The 16,982-nt window shown below is 43.8% G+C and overlaps 1 protein-coding gene across 2 annotated transcripts; it reads right to left on the bottom strand.

Annotated features, from left to right (window-relative positions):
* Positions 1-2,319: 2,319 nt before the first annotated feature.
* Positions 2,320-16,777, bottom strand: LOC135260789 (BTB/POZ domain-containing protein KCTD1-like). Of its 2 annotated transcripts, none has more exons than XM_064346329.1 (5): positions 16,208-16,777; positions 8,215-8,393; positions 6,736-6,880; positions 4,805-5,110; positions 2,320-3,089 (listed from the first exon to the last, which is right to left on the bottom strand). In XM_064346329.1, the coding sequence occupies exons 2-5, from the start codon at positions 8,376-8,378 to the stop codon at positions 2,931-2,933; spliced, it is 774 nt and encodes a 257-aa protein (XP_064202399.1). In that variant the 5' UTR covers positions 8,379-8,393; positions 16,208-16,777; the 3' UTR covers positions 2,320-2,930. The 2 variants fall into 2 exon arrangements, with proteins under 2 accessions (XP_064202399.1, XP_064202398.1); XM_064346328.1 differs by lacking the exon at positions 16,208-16,777 and adding an exon at positions 9,257-9,576.
* Between the last annotated feature and the right edge of the window lie 205 nt (positions 16,778-16,982).

Below are 16,982 nucleotides of genomic sequence, written 5' to 3'. Positions count from 1 at the left end.
ACTCATATGAGGTTCATTTCATTTTTTCTTCATGGGTAAAATGAATGAGCATATAGTTTATACATTGGTAAGTAATTAATCACCATTATCAGCGTTAAATGTGTATTTTTTAAGTGGAAGTTAAGTGCAAATTCACTAATTGTTTCATCACATGGATAGGTCAGTCCACTAATCTCAGGCAATCCACATGCCATCCATATCAGTGCATCTATTTCTGCATTACACATCACCCTCAGAAACCTAACCAGTACATGAACTGCACACGGTGATGCAAGATCGATGGACAATGACTTAAATCCAAAAGACAGCGCTTCATTAGAGAAACTGATAACGAGTGGCAGCATTCACCGAGACACATCTGACGTTTCGCCATAGATGTGCCTGACGCGAAAAGCGATAGGGACAGCCTTATGATGTGCAGCAAAACGATTCCACATAACATCAGCCTGCATAGTGTGCCATTGTAAAGACACCAGCATTGCAATTTAGAGTGCACCTCGCGTAGTTTAGTTTTAAATTAGGATTGTGTTATTAAATTATGAGGGAAATTAAGTCTAAGACTGAGTAACCATCTCTCATTCACTGGTTCCACTTTGGAGCAACGTGTCTGTGCGACTCAATAATTTATTTATTTATTGATTTATTTATAATCGGTTGCTTCAATTCATTTTAATTTGCCATTCTGAATTTGAGCTTCATCCGCGCCAAAGAAACCGGCGCGATTTATGCTTTTTCTTTAAAAAAAAAAGATATATTAATAAACTCCGCCGCGCTCCCGAATGCTTGAGCAGATGACAGGTTGCGCTGGGCCCGAGCCCGTGCCTGTGCCTGCAGGCCCAACGCATAGCTTAGCATTAGCGATGCCGGCCCGGGGGCCGGTACAAAGCGCGGGCCGCCCGCGGCGGCGCCGCTGACAGATAATGCATTTACCGCTCCGCTGAAAGGCCTCCATTGTCTCCCGCTTCTTTTTTTCGCCCGCGAGAGAGAGAGCGTCTGCCCTCCGCAGTTTATTAACCCCTGACTTATCGCGGTGATGGATGGACACCCCTGAAGAGCCAGAGCAGGGATCATTAAAAACGCCGCGCCCGCCCGTGGGAGATTAAAGTACCGCCGTAACTCTTCTCGCTGTCCACACCCCCGCCATTACTGTACGGCCCGGGTATTTGTGATGCTGTTCGCCTTAATGCCCGTGGAAGTCGCCTTGGACAAAAACATCAAGCACAAAAAAAATGAGAGATGCTTACAGTGTATGAATTTAACGTATGTTCTTGTAATATTACAGCTCAGTAATGTCACTGATTGCAACTCAGGAGACCTCAATCTTCCAATAATGGTTTATGTACAGTTGCTTGAATAGACAAGGTTAAATGACCATATTCTCAGATGAGAACACACATGCACATCCAGGACATTTTGGTTCTCAAAATGGGTGGGAAATACGATTTTTTTCGTCTTGCGCAACCGTGTCTGCTTGTGCGTGTACGCATGCACGTGCACGGTTAAAATAAAGCAAGAATGTAACCATTTTGGCAACAGTAAAAACAACTCCAGAAGATACGTCATGACAGAGACACTACATGTATAATTATGCCCCGTCCAATGCCTTGCAGGCTCCCAGATGTTTGCCACTCTCACGATTCTCCTACGCCAGGCCAGGAAATAATCAGGAACAGCATCCATCTGAAACGTTCGCCTGTTTTTGTCTTTCTTCCCCCGTCACAGCCAAGACGAGACCGAAAATAATTTTTTTTTAAAGTGTGCATATACTGTACAGATACACATATAATCAACTCACCTCGTTGATTTAAGAGTGGTGAACACACACAGTGCAGAGCAGTTTTGTAAAGCAGTGTGTGGAAAGCACGGTCATCGCAGACAAGCGAGAGCTCCATGCTGCTCAGATTTCAGCAGGAAATTCCCTCTCCAAGGTCTCTCAATAGCCGTTTGACCGGTTCTACGCAGTTCCGGTCCACAGCGGTGGAGAACCCTCGTTATTCTCAAAGATATGTTCTACTTCTGAGAATATTGTTTAGTCGGTCCAGGTCTCTGCGAATGTGCAGCTTGTTTTTTCTACAAGTACATGGATGTGCATTACAGAAAACTTAAACTGAATTGCAAGAACTGAATTTGAAAGCGAATTGAATTTTTAATCTTTAAAATTTAAAGTGAAAATGGAATGCTGTTTAGACCACATCCAATTTCAAACCATGACATTCAATTTCAAATAGCGAAACAGAAATTCCGGTCATGCAATTCAAATTCAGTTTCTGCCAGCGCTTAATCACTACCCATTCTTTTCAACCAGAATAAAACATCACATTTTTCAAGCTTTTTTTATCCTTTTAATTATGAAATTTCAAATGTATCAGAACCACCTGTACCAGCTCCCTGCTCAGAATTATCTGCTAATTTAGGACATTATGATCTCACAGATCTTGCATTTACAAAAAGCAAACCATATGAAAATTCCAGCCCGTGTCAAACCCACTTTTACTTCTGAACATCATGCACAGTCCATGTAATCCACTCGAGTAGCAGGTAGACAGAGACACGGGACTCATGTCAAGTGTGACTGAAGTGTGATAGCCTGCTGTACATGTGGAAAGAAGGTGTGATCTGACATATCAAAGTTTTAAAACAAACTTCTCATCTAGGAACCTGCAAGCAGGTCTAATCGCTGGGAGGGGGAAGGGAATTTTTTTCAACTGGCTGTCAATCACAGGACTCCTGAGGATTCATGACATGCTTTTTTTTGTGTTCTGACAGGAGAAAAAAAAAATCTTCTTTTGAAAGTTCAGTCGTTCTTCATTTTCAAAACATAAAACAAACTAAACGGAAAAAAAAAAAAAAACATATCCTGACGTTTGCCGCCAAGTTCCGGCTGCTTCCGAAATGTCCGTAGGTTGTGGGACAGGGGGCAGGCCCCGCCCCTAGTCCAGCTGCTCCTGCTTTATCCTGATGACAGAGGGACAGCGCTGTCCCCGCCTGACCTCTCTCCTCAGGACGTACTCGCTGAACTGGGAGGAGTCTACGCCCCCTCCGCAGGAGCCCACGATCTCGAACCCGCGCTGCTGCAGCCTCTCCAGGACCTGCGGGACACAGGGAGCGCCGTGTCGTCATGACTACCGTGCACACATCGACGCGGTGTTGCCATAGCGACCGCACGCGGTGCTACGTAGCGTTGTTACAGTGAACGCACAGTGACTCGTGAGCAAACACCATTATAACCAGAGCATACAGAAGAGCACAGCGCTGCTACAGCAACTGCACACTGCCCTTCACCAGAACAGCATAGGGTCTCAGATTGAGGTTTGAGAACTCAACCCAGAATACACCAAAAATGCAATGTTAATTTGCATATCCAATTTTTTTTTTGTTCAGTGCCATATTATGAAAATTTTAATTAGCAGGACGTCATGTTAATAACTAATGGATATGAAAGCTGGCAGGGAGGACTGAGAGATAGACTGAGAAAAAAAAGTTATGGAGTGCAGCATTTCTGTTTCTGCAGACTGCTTTCCCTCTCCCTAATAAACCCCGAGAAGCTGTGCAGCAGGGCCCCAGCATGCGCACACGACAGCCAAACGCTGCTGCCTTGTAGACATTCGCAGACATCACCGGGGGGCCTGGAGATCACATTCCATTAGAGAGCCCCCGGGGTGCATTGTGGGTAATCCGTGGCACTGTTGGCATTCTCAGGAGCGCGGCGGCCTTCGGCGGCCATACCGCGTGCCAAACTACAAAGATCTGCGCCCCCCCTCTCTCCCTCCCCCCCCACCCCACCCCCCCGGCGATCTCCATCTCCTCTCCATTAGTGCAGCTACAGTGGCCCGGCGGCAGCGGGTTTTAATAACCTAGCAGGATTACGGCAGGACTCGGTACAGCACGTCCCTGCCTGCTCCTTCCAAGCTCCGAGAGAGAGAGAGAGAGAGAGAGAGAGAGAGAGAGAGAGGCCCAGCATGCATCTGTGCTGGAGTAACAGAACAGCAGAGACACGCTGTGCACCCAAGTGGCTGTTTTGGGGTGCGAGGGGTGCGGTCTGGGGATGACCGCTCGAGACGAGCTTCAAGGCCAGCCCCAGAAGGGAGCGAGTCCAGAGAGGAGTATGAATACGAGAGGAGCACACTGTGTGCAGGAGGGGCTGTTTCAGGGCGCTGTGCAATACGACTGTCTTTTATTATCTTTTCCTACAGTGCCAGAAGATGGAGTGAAAGCACAACATGGAATTTAAAAGATGAGACCTCCCAAAAAACAAATCTGGCAATAATAATAAAGCAACAACATCATCTCTCTCCATTACTCTCTTGCTCTCTCTCTCTTTCGGTCTCACTCTTCCATTCTTTCCTCTCTCCCTTCTCTCTTTCAGTAATGTATGTATACTACGTATACTTTGCTTTTTTCTGCTTCTTTTGTATTCATTCTCTGCTGCAGTAACACCCAAATTTAACCCCTGGGGATTAATAAAATGTTATCTTCTCTGATCTTATTTTAACTGGCTGACGGCTTGGCTCCCCCAGTAGCGAACACCAGTACCGGTTATTACCACTAGGGGGCAAAGGGCCAGTAAAATGCCCATTGAGCATTCTGAAAAAAGAGCACAAATAGCTTCACACCTCTTGAATCGTAAATCCCACTGAATGTTTAATTTGTCATAATTTCATTAAACAGAATAATCTAAATATGCTTTCATATATACCACTGTAAGCTGAGGAATAGGCGGTTAAAAGATTTGAAATAAACAGGGCAGAGATAACGGGGGAGGGGTTGCAGCTGACGGCAGGTGTGCGCTGGCGGCCCGTCTCACCTGTACGGAGTTGAGGTGGCAGTAGCCGTTGAGCGGGAAGCGGATGACGTGGGTGGAGTCGTGGTTCCAGCCGGAGTTGACCGAGTTGCACATGACGTCGCCGATCTCGGGGAAGATGTCCTCGATGAGGGCCTTGTCGCCGCTGAGCGTGATGCGCTCGCCCAGGTCGGGCGCCACGCGCACCACCAGGCACTCGCACGGCCGCGACGTCCGGCCCAGCTCCCGGTCCTGCCGCCAGCGCTCCAGCTCCGCCTGCATGGGCTGCAGCTGGTAGTACCGCGCCTCCTCGTACAGCTGGCTGTAGTCCTGCAGGGGGCAGCAGAGAGACCGGCACCACATCATGACACCTTTATGCACTCAACCATGTCCTGTATGTCAGTGGTTCTCAGATTCAGTCCTGGGGGACCACTGTGTATGTTGGTTTTCATTCCAACCTCAACTGCAATCACAGAATTTTAACAATTTTTCTTAATTATGTGCTTTTCATGCTTTAGAGCTGGGGTTCCAAGTCTTACCCAGAAAGGGCCAGTGTGGGTGCACACACCTGATTCTACTAATCAACCACTAGAGTCTTTCCTAAGCACCTTGATTAGTAGAATCAAATGTGTGCACCCACACTGGCCCTTTCTAGATATATGCATATCCTTGTATAACTGGCTGCAGTCAATCAGGTCGCACAGACAGGAGAGGATAAAAATTTGCCTAAAAACCGATTTCTTCAATTACAAAATGGCAATTCCATATGATTTTCTTAGGTTACGAACTTCATATTCATATATCCCCGTTCCTTTACAAAATGGCTCCTTTAGCCGAAGCAGTTCTGCATTATCAGTCCCTCGGAGAGTAGCCAATCAGCTCATGCGGTCATTCGCGCTCCCCCAGGGCACACTGATAATTAAGAGTGAAATTACCACCTTCGGACTCACAAACTGCAAACATATGCCTGATATAAGAGCGCGCGCGGTAGGAGAACCGGCTTCCCGGCAATGATTGGATCCGATTATCGCCGTTGCCACGGTCACACTAATCCTTGGGCCCGACACATTAAAACACAATTAAGGCACCGAGCCATTAAATCACAACCGTTAATAAGATATACATTCCAGAATATAGAACCCGGAATCCAAAGAATACATTTGCAATGTATATATACACACACTACATTCTAAATCCACTGCCCATTAGAAAATGATATGGATATATCATTGCATGCACAGGAATCAATATATTCTTTGTAGTTTGGTTCTTGTGTCTGAAGACACACTGTTATAATATTACCTTTCTATGGGGGGGATGACACTTTGGAGCTGCAAGTACATGCAGAGGATGTTTTCCCTTTCTCTCCTGATTAGGAAAGCCCAGATGTCATTCGTAAACTAGCCTCATTGCATTGATTCAGGAGAGTTCAGAGAGGTACGGCTCTCCCCCGAGACACTGCCAAGCAGGTCTCGGGCATCGTACTGACCAATGTAGAACGCTTGCTTATGAATCGACATGGCCATGCCACCAACCGTTGGGCACTACAGCCAATGGGGATTTGATACAGGACCAAGGGGACACTGGATCAGTGCCATAAATGGATGAGCCACCCAGCAGCCATGAGGGGTCCCTTTTTTTTTTTCAATGAATAATTCTGAAGAATGCTGATTTTTAACCCACCACCATCCCCCCCCCCTTAATGGGGGATTCATATACTATTCTGGTCTGTATGTAGAGGACCGTCACCGAGTGAATTACCCCGTGTTAAATTTAAATTTAAATTTAGCCTCTCCCACTACCACCCCACTTCCCATTTCCCCTGTCCTACATTACACCCACCCCACACCCTCTTAGCCCACGTATGCCTAACAGGGAACACACACTCATACAGAGACATAACCAGAGCTGGTCCGACGGCTGTCGGAGAGCGCCGGGGGAGATTTTGGACTGACCTTGAAATCGTCAGGAATGAGGAGTTTGGAGGTCCTGAGGAAATTGAGAATGTACCGGAACATGTGGCCGTCCCTGTCGATGAAGTAGTGCTGTTTGAGGCTGTCCAGGACGATGGGCTCTGTGCCATCGAAGAGCCGACCAATTCTGTGTGCGGGGATAGACACAGAATCAGAAAATATCCCTTTAGGAGTGAGCATATTTACTTCTTTTTTTACTATGTTTAGCTGAAACTCTGGTCTTCCCTTTTTACGGGATTGTGTTTTATATTATACAGGATACAGCATTTATGCGGCTGTGCGCATGAATTGTATTTTATGTGATTTACACAGGACTGTGATTGACATGCAAGACAGAGACAAAGCATAGGAATAATGGGGATGACCTGATAAAGTGGTCAGTGCCATCTGGTAATGGGCTGTTGGGGCAAGATGCCAGCCTGGGGCATTGCTTAAGGGAACCCGGGCTATAAGGATCCACCCATCCAGATGGCCCTGCCCTGGATACTTTGTTTTAATGCTGCTGGGACATCTGACAGATTAACAAAAATAAATCATTCATACTTTGCTGATTTTATTCTTTGTAATCGTCCATTCCATTTTTATATTTTGCAGGTGCCGTTGTCATTCTGCTTAACATGATACTGTGTGTGTGTTGTGAGAATCCTGTTTGGGAAGGACATTTTTTTTAAAACTATATAATCGCAACCACTGATTCAATCAATAGAACCCACAGATTGACAAAGCTTTCCAAAAAAACACCTCCACCAAGGTCGACTGCACATGGTCTTTCCTTGGAAAAAAAGACAACACCATAATATCCATTTCTGCAGTGACTCATTCAATTCCCATAAGTGCTGCGTGGGAAAGCACAACTCTTTTACACGACTCCATAAAAACAAAACAAAAAACACAAGATTCTGAAAAACCTGTCATTGCTGTGGATGGCTACCATGCCATCAAGATTGACTAACCCTTTTAAAATACCAGGAAATGTTAGCGAACTGAACCACGGGACTCCAGGAGTCATCCCCGAACGTGACAAAGCATGCGTCTCGTGCCCCGTAGCGTGTCCCTGTCCTTTTAACGAGATCGAAACGTCGGAACCGTCACATCCACTGAGCTACGGCATCAGCTCGCCGCTAGCCCCCGCCCACCGGCCCGCGGGCGCTCTCCTTCATACGCCAGCTCAGCTCGGAGCGTGCGATCACTGCGAACAGCCTGAGCGCGTGACATGCTCCGCGAGTCCGTGGGCTCGCGCGCATCATATCTGGCTGCTTATTTGACGCATTAAAGTTGAAACAGGCCTGTCGTTTTCGCCGATAATGCACTGAAAAATGCCGATTCAAAATATATATCAAGGACAAGGTACCGTTCCAAAAACCGTAAGAATCCTACAACATTGTACTATCCAATACTATACTAAACGAGAGAGTATACTATGAATAAATATAAATGGTGAAGCCGTATCCGGACTCTTACCTGGATTCGGGATACTTGGTTAACGTGGCCAGGCTGCTGGTATACATATGGCCGCCCACGTCAATGTGCACAGGCGCGTTGGACTTGGTGAGCTGTGCAGGGGTCGGGATGCCCTGGCTACTCAGTGGAGATACAGGTGATCGTGTTGCCATGGGCCTGGACATGCTAGATTGGTTATCCTACATGAAACACAAAATACATACATAAATCACTGTACACAGGTTCACAAAGTGGTACAGTGCTGGGTACAGTGCCATTAAAAAGTATTTCCCTTGCTCATTTTCTCGGTTATTGCATATTTCTCACAATGAATTGTTTCAGATCTTTAGACAAAATGTAATATTAGACAAAGGTAACCTCAGCAAACACAAAACACATTTTTAAAATAATTTCATTTATTAAATAAAATTATCAAATACTCATACCATGTTAAAAAAAAGTAATTGCCCCCTTAAACTTAATAAGTGGTTGCACCACCTTTAGCAGCAATAACTGAAACTCTTCCCATAATTTTATATCAGTCTTTCACATCATATCCCACTGCTTTATTTCAGATAAATTGGTAGGTTGTGAGCATGGACTGTTCGTTTCAGGTCTACAGAATTTCTATCGGGTTCAGGTCAAGACTCTGTCCAGGCCACTTTAAAATTTTTGTTTCTTTTCAGCCATTCAGAGGTGGACTTGTTTAGTCTTGCTGCATAAAACAACATTACGCTTCAGCTCATGGACAGATGAGCAGACATTCGCCTTAAGAATTATCTGGTACAGAGTGCAATTCATGGTTCCTTCAATAATGGCATCCCCATACCATCACACTACAACCACCATATCTGACCGTTAGTGTGATGTCCTGTGAAATGCTGTATTTTCTTTACATCCATACATACAAAACCAAACCAGTTTCCCAAAAAGTTCCACTTTTGACTAAAACGTGAGAGGAGCATTGATGTTTCTCTTGCTCATCAGTGGTTTCCACCTTGCTACTCTCTCCCATCAATCCCATTTTGCCCTTCTTTCTTATTGTGGAGTCATAAACACTGACCTTAACTGAGGTTAGAGAGGCCTGCAGTTCTTTGCATGTTCTTCTAGGGCTTTTTGTGAATTCTTGGACGGGTTGTTGTTGCACCCTTGGATAAATTTTGGCAGGCCGGCCACTCCTGGGAAGATTTATCACTGTTCCAAGTGTTCTCCATTTGAAGATGATGGCTCTCACTGTGGTTCGGTGGAGACCCAGAGCCTTAGAAATTGCTGTATAACCCTTTCCAGACTGATGTATTTCAACAACTTTCTTTCTCATTTCTTCTGGAATTTCCTTAGATCGCAGCATAGTGTGCCAAACTTTACGGTGACTACTTCACTGTGATGGTAAGGTTCAAAATAAGTGAGATTTAGATGCAACAAGGCTGGTTGCAATCAAGCCTAGCTGTGTTCAATCAGATTAATCTTATTATCAATTAAATTCAGTTAATTGGTTGATTGAGTAACTAAGGGGGCAATTACTTCTTTTAAATATTGGTGATAAATGGGTTGTTGGTGTATGATAACTTTTTTCATTAAATAAATGACATAATTAAAAAAGTGTTTTGTTTTTACTCAGTTTCCTACTGTCTAATATTGCATTTTGTCTAAAGATCTGAAATCATTCAGTGTCACAAATATGCAATAAGAGGAAATTAGGAAGGTGCAAATACTTTTTCAATCTCACAGTAACTTCTGGAAATGTTTTGAAATAATGCCGGCCGTCCTACAATCAAATTTTGTCTGTAAAATGAAGTATTTCCAAACGACCTAACTCACTTTCTCATGAACCGTGTTTTGTGAAATAACCCTTTCATCATTCCTTGTTAATTCCAAATAGTTTATTTCAAAGTTTTGCTAAATTTGGCAGATCCTTTTTTCTCAACATTTAAATCTGATTGGCTAAACAAACCCTTGCATTCTCTATCCACTTTGATACACCCAGGTCATCACTGCAAACAAGAAAGGAGTTCTCTTTCTGCGATTGGAATGGGTATGTAATGCTGCATTCCCTGGGGTCAATTTTTCATAAACTCTATTTAGCCTTGACAACTTTTAATTAACCGTCCAATTAAATTTCCAGTTAAATACAGGTGTTAATGAGACCAATGAGTGTTCTGAATATAGTCCTGTAAAAGCAAGACAAGGGAAACCAAATAATGAAGTCAGACTGGCTTTCATTCTTTTCCTCAAATCGGGGACTGATTACACCTGAGACACCTGGTGAGTGGCATTTCTGGCCAATTGGTGACATAAACCAATCATTTACCGATCAGGTAAAAAAGAAAACCTTCTTTCCTCAGGAGCCATATTTGAGTATCCCGGCAGTAGGCTGCTGTACTATTAGAAAGTAGACAGGCTTCCCAGCTTATGTTGGTCTGCATAGGGCATATTTATAAGGCCCTGCAGCCCACTGATGGCGAAATCTGTAAGCAGAGATGCATTTAACCAGATGTTCGCTTTATTTAATCTGCCCAAGCACAATAAATGACCCGGAACGTATTAGCAGAAGTCCAGACAGGAGGGATTTAACCTGGAATTGTAGTTTTGGAACCTCAGTAAGAATGTTGTGCATCTTGACAAGAGTGCTGTCTGTGGTCCAGTGTGCGCCTACTGAGTACCACTGGGAACCTCCTCTTCCTCTTAGTTTCATTTTGAGTGCACCATAATCTTCCTCATTGACCCTCTGGGATACCAGCTAGTTCTAGGGTAGGATTGTAGATCTACTATTCTGGGGAAGGTCATAGGTCTGCTTCGTTTCACCTTAAAATGAGCAACCAATTTCATCCCGAGGAACCAGGTGATGTGAGTTAACTCCGTAATCCACTACTCTGATGAATCAACTAAGCACTGAACAGCAATGAAAACAACCCCAATCTGTAGCCCTCCAGGACCAGGGTTAGTGGGCCCTGAGCTTGTTCCTTTTCTTTCACCACTGTTTGTCCCAACTGCCTGAAGGCATTTTCCCCCCAATTTTAATGAATTGCGTCTGTAATTCATCGGAGGCAGACCATGGCCTGCTCCTTCTACAGCTACATAATGAGTTACAGATGAAAAGCACAGGAACAGACAAAAGCAGGGTCTTTACTGAAGAAAATATAATGCACAGTCGGACGTGTGGATAGGAAACCCAGGTCTTTGGAGGACCAGAAATGACTCTGGTTTTGGCTCTGTCCAAACCCAATAACTGCTAATCTGGATTCCTTATCAGTCTTTAAGAATGCAGGTGCAAGTGCCGGAGGTACCTGGCATTTCACCGATGAGGTGCCACTTTAAGACTAAGACTTGAAACAAATTTATGAAACTGTATGATCAGAAGCTTGTAATTTACCAAAAATCCATAAACATCTTTGGGAACTGCAGATCCAGGATCCCCTATCCCTGAGCCAACCCACCACCTTCATTGTACAGGAAAATACACTGGACTTTAAAGGCTGGAATTATCAATGGGTAATGATCTGCCTTAGTGTTGGCAACTACAACTAATTCCACGGCTATAACAAAGATAGCAGACAACTGGAAGTATACTTTTGTAAAGAAGAGAAGTCTCCTAAATAATTAGATGCATCATTTAGATGATGACAACAACAACAACAATAATAATGTTGAGTAGTAGTACCTTTAGTACCTTTGGTCGATAGCTTCCAGTGTTTCACTAAGAGGGCTTGGGCCTGGTCTTGAAGCTGGTGTGTTGCGTAAGAATGCAGATGCAATGCCATGACTTTGGGGCATGCACTCTGGGAAACAGGAAGTAAGACTAGCTCTTCTGTCTGCCCATGTGCGCCTGCAGTTATTCAAATGCATAGCATTCAATCCTTTATCTTATTTTCAAAGGGCTCAAAGTACTGCGCAAACATTACAGCCCGTGTGTATGCAGACACAGACAGCCGCTGATTTCAAACCAAGCTCAGGTCCATTAAACACAAGTGTTTTGAGTACAGCTTGTCTACATTATTTAACTGGAAACTCGATATGAATGGTTTCTCCAACCACACAGGACAAATCTGCAGCTAAGTTTCTGGAACAAAGGCTACTTGGAAAAACTTCTGAGCCTCAAAAATGTTCTCAGCTGAATGGTTACATTCCACTGATGAACATCAATCGGAGCTGGAACGGTTAGATCGGGCATCAAAGGCCATGCGATCGTGGTTTTAAACGGTCAGAGAGTAATCTCCGATCAATCTCAGCAACAAAAACATTTGCAACAGGTCTTAGAAGTCATCAGGCTTAGACCACAACCACAAACGATTACAATAGCTACTGAAAGTCATCAGACTCAACTTGATTTTCCATCCCTAAAATCCCTCAGCAGTCTCTGGATTTGCTGCATGTAATCAATGGACTTATTGATGCATTTACGTAAATCACAAGCAATTGTTAAATGCCAAAATGCAATATAATTGCAATTGTTTTCTCTTCCACTACATTACAACCGACTTCCTCAGCTACTTTTTTTTCTGGGACGCAAGAACTATTTATCCATCCTCTCTCCAAGCACATCTGCATTATTTCTAGAGAGGCTGATTTTTATTAATGCAGCTGCAGCAGAAATGCAGTACTCAATATTCTTTAACGCACGGACATATAAACATACATAAACACTCTCTAATGCCAAGATCAACACATAACTTCATGCAACGTCATTCTGTACAGCAACCTTAGCAGCTTGCCTGGGCATCGATTCCACCCTCTACCAGAACCAGTCAAAGTCTGGTGAGGAGAGAACATCTCCGCAAGTTTACATCTTCTGACAGCTCAGAGGACACGTCCAACACCAAACACATAAACTTGAGACATTTATGTACAGCTTTTGCAAGTGAAAATCCATTCTGAATAATGGAACACTTGCTGCAAATTTTCAGTTCCTGTAATAAATGCACAGGCATCAAAATTTGTTTCTGTAATAGATTCACTGGCAAATTAGAGAAGCACACAAAGCGATTTTTACACAAACGGAATCTAAAACCTACAAAAAGCCTAAACATAAAATACAATTCAATAAGTGCTTTACATAAACTGCAATAGAACCTGTTAATTAATCTAGAATTTAATGAATTTAATGAAATGAGGTGGCCACACAAAAACCAAATGCATCAGACATCAAAATCCTACAATCCTCTACGTGGACAACCACCCCTCAGTTACCTGTACTTGTTAATCTTATTCCATCAGTTCATCCTGTAAAGCCTTCACTGGGCTTAGCGCTAGACCAACATTGAATGAACAAGAAAGGATTAAGAGACTTTTTTTCTTTTTTTACATTTTTATTTCCCCTGCAGAAACTTCACCCAAGATGACTCATACTACTGGCCTGCGTGCGCGCCTTAAAACGTGTAGGAGAAGTTCCAGGCCTCAGAACCTAACTCACAATTAGTTGCCGTTAGAGTTTTAGCCCTTTCAGGGCACCGCCAGATTCCACTGCTCATCTGTATGCGGTTTGTACGCACAGCGATAAGAGCAGCCAGAAAGCAGAGATATAGGGTTTTTTTCCCGATAAAAAAAGACACATACAGTTTTTGAATGCAATTCTTTAATCACTAGCGAGTAGGGGAATCCCTGAGGGGAATGTGAAGAAACGGTGGGCATGTTTCCACAAATATTTCTTGGCTTGTGTGTAAAAGCAAAAAACAAACGAAAAGACAGTGTGTAGGACTGCGCCTCATGAAAGAAGGCTTATTTGCTCCCTTATGAATTTACAGTGAATTTGGGAGGGGAGGGTGGGGGCGCTATAAAGAACAGTGTGGTTCAAGAGCAAAATACTTAGAGCTGTGCCGCTGTGAAGAAACAGAACTCACCTCCTCTGTGCTGCGCTACCGTGGGAAGCACAGGTGGGAGCACAGGTTTCTAACGTAGGCTGTTCAAACCGTTCCACAAACAGCCACTGCTTTCCCACAAAGGCAGAGTAGTCTCTTGGCATTTTCACACTTTCAGCCACAGTCGCAATCACAAAATGCAACTTTGCCTTTTGCTGACAACTAGAAATGCTACAGTCCAAAGCAATGTGGCTATTTCCGCACCGTGTTGTTAGGCTAAACGCACACCCAATCTTCTCTCAACAATATCAATACATTTGCCCTCCAAGGTAGGTAGTGTTTCTCCCAGCTGAATCGGCGTGTGAAGGTGTTCAAATAGAGAGCAAACCCCACAGATTAGGCATTGCGGGTCCAGATTTAATCATGAGCAATGGTGACAACTCTCACACTTGAGATTGTCTCCCCAAAGCTAGGTTGGGCTCAAATTGGCCATGATCAAATGCGCTGTACAGCTTTTTTTAGGGCATTATGTCAAAATGTTCCTCATTCAAACAGGTTAGGCAACATCACCAACCAATGTCACTGAATTGGTTTTCTACTTTCGACCTTCTCTACAGCAAGTACAGAACCGAAGTACAACTCAGGAGCTCTGGCTTGGTTACATCTTCCCAGCTGAACACATCTACAAAGTTGATGCAGGGAGGATGTATGTGCATGCACACATATGCAGGGATTTGGGACTCTGGGGGGAAAAATGCACATATTGCACCCTCGTCCAGGGACACTATAAATAGAAGAGCCTCACCTATCGCACGGGATGAAAACCTACAACGGTTCCAAGTCCAAAACCCCCAACTGATGCTACTGTAAGCCAGCAAACGTGTAGTCCATTCAGAGACAGCGGTTACGTTTGCAATGTACAATCAAAGAAAACTGGCCGTCACCCCAGTCAGATTCACTGCAAACTCCATCGAACTAAGTAAACGAAATAAGTAGCACGGAAGAATAGTCCGTGTAATGGTCAGATGACAAAAGTTAGATATCTCACTCCGAACTCGCAACGATAAGAAATGAGTAAGGAACGCAGAGATGAATATCTCTTTAACTTTGTTCACACAGCGTCATTAAGTAGAGTACAATTTCAGCTATCACTCTGACGTGATTGAAAACGTGTAGGAAAGTCACACATGCGTACCAGTCACACAGCAGAATAATGAATTGGTATGCTAGTTGATCAGCATCACTGTAAATAATGAAGATACATAGTAGTTAGCCTACTCTGAAACATACAATTTTTTAAAAACATGCCTTGAATTCAGGACATCTCAATCCAAACCGATCCGAAGTAGGTTTAGCCAAACACCGTTTATCTGTTATAAAAGTCCCACGCCATAACCAAACGACGACTTTAATTCCGTCCACGTCGACTTGCTAGGGAACATTCAAATGTATAGCGAGTTTCATTTTGCTCAACTTCAAACATAAAAAGAAAAGACGCGAGTTTCTTTGTCATTACTTTCGGCTCACGCATTCTGTGTCCAGCAAGACTGGTCTGTCGTTGTAATTCCTGAGGAAAACGGCACTGGGGACCGTGCTCTCGGGCATAAAAATACACTTTCTGTAGGTAAAATAAATGGTCGGGGAGTCTCTACAAAGGGACGGCAAGTACTAAGAGGTGATTCATGGATTTAGCATTGACGTGCGTGTAATGGGTGCCTCCTGTCTAACAAAATTACAAAAAAAAAAAAAAAACCCTCAGGCAAAATTACTCCACAATGGCGCCTTTCATTAACAGATCTAGGACACACAGGACACGAAACTGGTAGCGAACAATCAAAGATAGGGCAAAGCAACTGCCCTAAAATAAAAGTCGCTATGATAGTGTATAGGAAAGGCACACAAGAAAATGAAGAACTAGTTTGTTTTCGGAGCTTTAGCGTCGTGCCCGTAGTTAATTTAGACCGAGGGCGCAATGGTTTCTCGTTCGAAGGGCGAGCGAATTCCAGGCGAATAATGCACGACTTTTGAATTCTGTAACAGGGATTTAAAGACAGCTACAGCGACTAAAACACCCAACATTTCCCAGGAAGTGGTTAAATATTTTTTTCTGTTAGAACTGTGGCGCTTCTCTCGTGGCACATGCGTAAAAGCGGCTGCGCGCTAACTGTCCCAGCCTTACCAGCCTCAGCAAATAATTGCAAAACGCATTTAGCTGTTCTTACCTGAAACAACGACAAGCATCAAGTATTTTTCACCTCTCCTTTCCTCCGATTTCGCCCGCGATCTGCTTCCCTCGCAACACTAGAGAGAAATGCAATAGCTTGGCTTAGGTAGACAGAACAAAATACTGAGAATACTTGCTCCAGGGCTTTGAAACCCCTTAAGGCAAAGATCAGGATACAATTAGCTCATGCCTCTACCCAGCCTAGACCGATCTGCAAAATAAAACTCTAGTTGAATTAACAGAACACAAAGGCACTGCATTGGCCTTATTTAGAATGTTTTTTTATTCCTCCCAAAAATGTATACATATTACAAAAGATCTAGCAATTTTCCGGCTTTTAACAGTCACTCCTTCCTCCAGTGTGCGGATTGCCTTCCTCTTGCACGGAAAAGCTGATTTTAATCGTTATGATTAGTTTTGATGTAACGTTCCCTCGGGCGCTTTCTGCAAATGGATGGAGTGTTTCTTTGCCAGCGAGGGAAAGGGAGCAGATGATGACAATTATATAGATTGTTGGTCGTGTCTTAGTTAAACATTCATCTCTTCATGTCCGTTTCAGAAGTAGGAACTGGCAAAACACACATTAAGGAGGTCGTGCAACCTGTTGATTGTGGTCATTAGTTCTAAATTGATGAATGATTTGGGGGAATGTTTTCTTGTATTTCCCTTGCACGTGCATTCGTTTAACGGCGACCTTATTAATGGACCCTTCTTTATAAAAAAGGGCTGCTTTATGGTTTCATCAACTAAACACTACGCTATAGTCAATCCAT

This window comes from Anguilla rostrata, chromosome 8 (genome assembly GCF_018555375.3).
Source record: "Anguilla rostrata isolate EN2019 chromosome 8, ASM1855537v3, whole genome shotgun sequence".
Lineage (NCBI taxonomy): Eukaryota > Metazoa > Chordata > Actinopteri > Anguilliformes > Anguillidae > Anguilla > Anguilla rostrata.
The sequence above is the reverse complement of the archived record's forward strand: the minus strand, read 5'-3'. Positions and strand labels throughout refer to the sequence as shown.